Consider the following 2,871-nt stretch of genomic DNA (forward strand, 5'->3'; position numbering starts at 1 on the left):
CCGCCCTTGCCCTTCGCATGGGAATCCTGGCGCTGAGAGCGGTCGCTGACCAAGAAATGATTGCGTTCAGTGACAAGTGGAATAACTTGACGACAACGGAAAACTGGAACCTTGGCTGCCTGTTTCTGCTCCTCGACGCAGACAGGGATTTCGAGATGCGTGTCTCGGAAGGGACGGCCAAACGCCCCAGGCCTGATGCCCACGTTCTTTGCGATGAAGATCGCCGTCTGTTCCGCACTCTGGTCGACTACAAGATGCTGGAGCAGAACCTGCAGACAACCCTCCAGGCGCGGATCGGTTGGCAGCCCTCCAAGTCCAAGGTGGCTCTCGGCCCTGTCGCTCCGTGCAAACGTTGCAACATGCCACGGTCAGTGACCATCATGGGCAGGGGCGGCATTTGTGGCGTATGTGAGTCCAACTACGACTGCCGTTGCCAGCGCTGTGTGAAGCTGGACAACCACGCGGAATGCGTGTGGACCAACGTCACGGCGCACGACGACGAGAAGACGCCTGCAACATGGGTCGAATGCTCCGTCATGACCTGCCGTGCTCAGTACGTCGTATACACCCCGGACAGGCTGCGGGTGCGGCCCAAGTGCTACTATTGCCTCCATGCCAGTCAGCCTGACCTTGGCATTGGAGCGTCGCCGACCGTGGAGTGCACAACTTGCCTCAACCGAATGATTTGGCCCAACGAATACCGTCCCCACGACTTTGATGAAGGCTCTTTCAAGTGTCCGGCATGTGTCACCGGCCTCGTCACGGTGATTGAGTACGAGACCAATGTCACGAGAATGAGGGAGGAGAACGGGTCGCAGTGGCTGCTCCGCAACGACAGCAATGCCCTCGAGGAGCCTTTCAACGGCCGTTCTCTGTTCCACACCATTTCCAGTGTCAAGGATATCGACTCGTTGGCTTCCAACGTCGAAATTCTCCCAGCTTTCGCGACGAGTCTGACGATCCAGGGCAAGACTGTGCAGAATCAGGAAGCTCTGCTTTCGTGTCTGCGGGGCTGGGTAGACCAACGCCAGTCCGAGTCTGGCACATGCACGCTCTGCTTCTCTGACCTGCGCAAGACCGACCTCCGGGCTGCCTGCGGCAGGAGAGGCTGCGGCTCTCAGATCTGCACCTCTTGCCTGGACGGCTGGTACGGTCTGAACACACGGGGCAGGGTTCTCAACATGGCAGCGCTTTCGTGCCCGTTCTGTCGACGACAGCCTACAGCACACGTGGCCAACAGGTATGGGCTCGTCCACGTTGGCGGGCTTCGCGAGGCCGTGGCCAATCCTGCCTGGATCTACGCCTGGTGCGCCGGGTGCGGGTTTGCGAAGGAGTTCGCCGAAAGAGTGTGCGCCCAGGGCGCGCCTGCAGACGTGCAAGACTGGCGATGCGGGGAGTGTGAGATGCCGCATGCCGAGACCACGGAGAGAAAGGTGGCCATGGTGATGCGCGAATGCCCCGGATGCAGCACGATGACGGAGAAGATCAGTGGCTGCGATCACATCACCTGCCCGAACTGTGATGCGCACTGGTGCTTCCAGTGTGGTCAAGACGTCGGGTATGACCGCATCTACCAGCACATGAGTGAGGAGCACGGTGGCTGGTGGGATGACCGAGACGATGGTGATGGTGATGTTGAGGATGAGTGGGAGTATCAGTATTGATTGATGTATGTGATAATCTTGTCTATCGTTCTTTCAGTTCCCGCCTTCTCACACACAGTTGGTCAATGTCAATCAGACGTTGGTGTGATGTGCATTGCATCGGGCAGACGGACTAATCCGTGCTGGCACCACGCGGCGGACATTCTCCGCCCCCCCTCCTCCGCCGGCGGATGGGTGGCGATCGCGACATTCCCGTCCCCGCATCGGAAAACCGACGTCAGGTCGCCCAGCCAATCCAGCCAGGTGTATTTCACAACACCTGTCGGGCTTCATGCTTTATGATGTATAATATGAACTACGACCATTGTGACATTCTTTTGTGCACTTTCTGAAACTCTCAGCCATGGCAGACCAACATCAACCAGGCGCAGGCTCAGCTGACCCTCTAGCCGACTATGATCTCTCCACGCCCATCTCCACAACCCAAGGCGGTCTTCGCCAGGGCCTCACATCCTACGGAGACGCTCACTTCTCGCTTTTTCTGCGCAAAGTCTTCATCAAGGCCCTCGGCTACAGCGACGACGCTCTCTCACGGCCCATCATTGGCATTGTGAACACGTATTCCAGCTTCAATCCCTGCCATGCCAACATTCCGCAGCTCATTGAGGCCGTCAAGCGGGGTGTACAGCTGAACGGGGGTCTGGCCGTCGATTTTCCCACGATCAGTCTGCACGAGTCGTTTTCGAGTCCGACCTCAATGTATCTGCGAAACCTCATGAGCATGGACACGGAGGAGATGATTGCTGCGCAGCCATGTGACGCTGTTGTTCTGATAGGAGGTGAGATTGCAAGGGTCAGGCACCCCCTCTTACCTTGCACGACTGACGGCCCCAGGCTGCGACAAGACGACGCCAGCGCAGCTCATGGGCGGCATATCTGCCAACAAGCCCATCTTGCACCTCGTCACGGGACCCATGATGCCAGGAAGCCACAAGGGCGTCCGGATCGGCGCCTGCACAGACTGCCGGAACAACTGGGCCAGCTTTCGGGCCGGTGCCATTGATATCGGGAGACGTTTCGGCCATCAACGATGAGCTGGGGCCAACGGTAAGCCGCCAAGTCCTTGAGACGATGAGACTATGACTGACCCCGCCAGGCCGGAACATGCGGCGTCATGGGCACGGCCCAGCACGATGGCGTGCAATCCTCGTGGCCCTCGCCCTGATGCCGTTCAAGGGGTGCCTCGGCGCGGTCTGTTTTTTTTTGC

General features: G+C 58.7%; 1 protein-coding gene across 1 annotated transcript in view; it reads left to right on the plus strand.

Moving 5' to 3' along the window:
- VDBG_10083 (dihydroxyacid dehydratase) overlaps positions 1–2,871 on the plus strand; it is a gene marked incomplete at both ends in the record, with an annotated part of 5,459 nt that overhangs the window by 1,436 nt on the left and 1,152 nt on the right. The window contains 4 exons of the mRNA XM_002999743.1: positions 142–1,147; positions 1,241–1,629; positions 2,006–2,443; positions 2,647–2,711. Coding sequence (XP_002999789.1) covers positions 142–1,147; positions 1,241–1,629; positions 2,006–2,443; positions 2,647–2,711 — 1,898 coding nt within the window. The remainder of the gene's footprint in view (positions 1–141; positions 1,148–1,240; positions 1,630–2,005; positions 2,444–2,646; positions 2,712–2,871) is intronic.

Source organism: Verticillium alfalfae, genomic scaffold (genome assembly GCF_000150825.1).
Source record: "Verticillium alfalfae VaMs.102 supercont1.18 genomic scaffold, whole genome shotgun sequence".
In the NCBI taxonomy this organism is placed as follows: domain Eukaryota; kingdom Fungi; phylum Ascomycota; class Sordariomycetes; order Glomerellales; family Plectosphaerellaceae; genus Verticillium; species Verticillium alfalfae.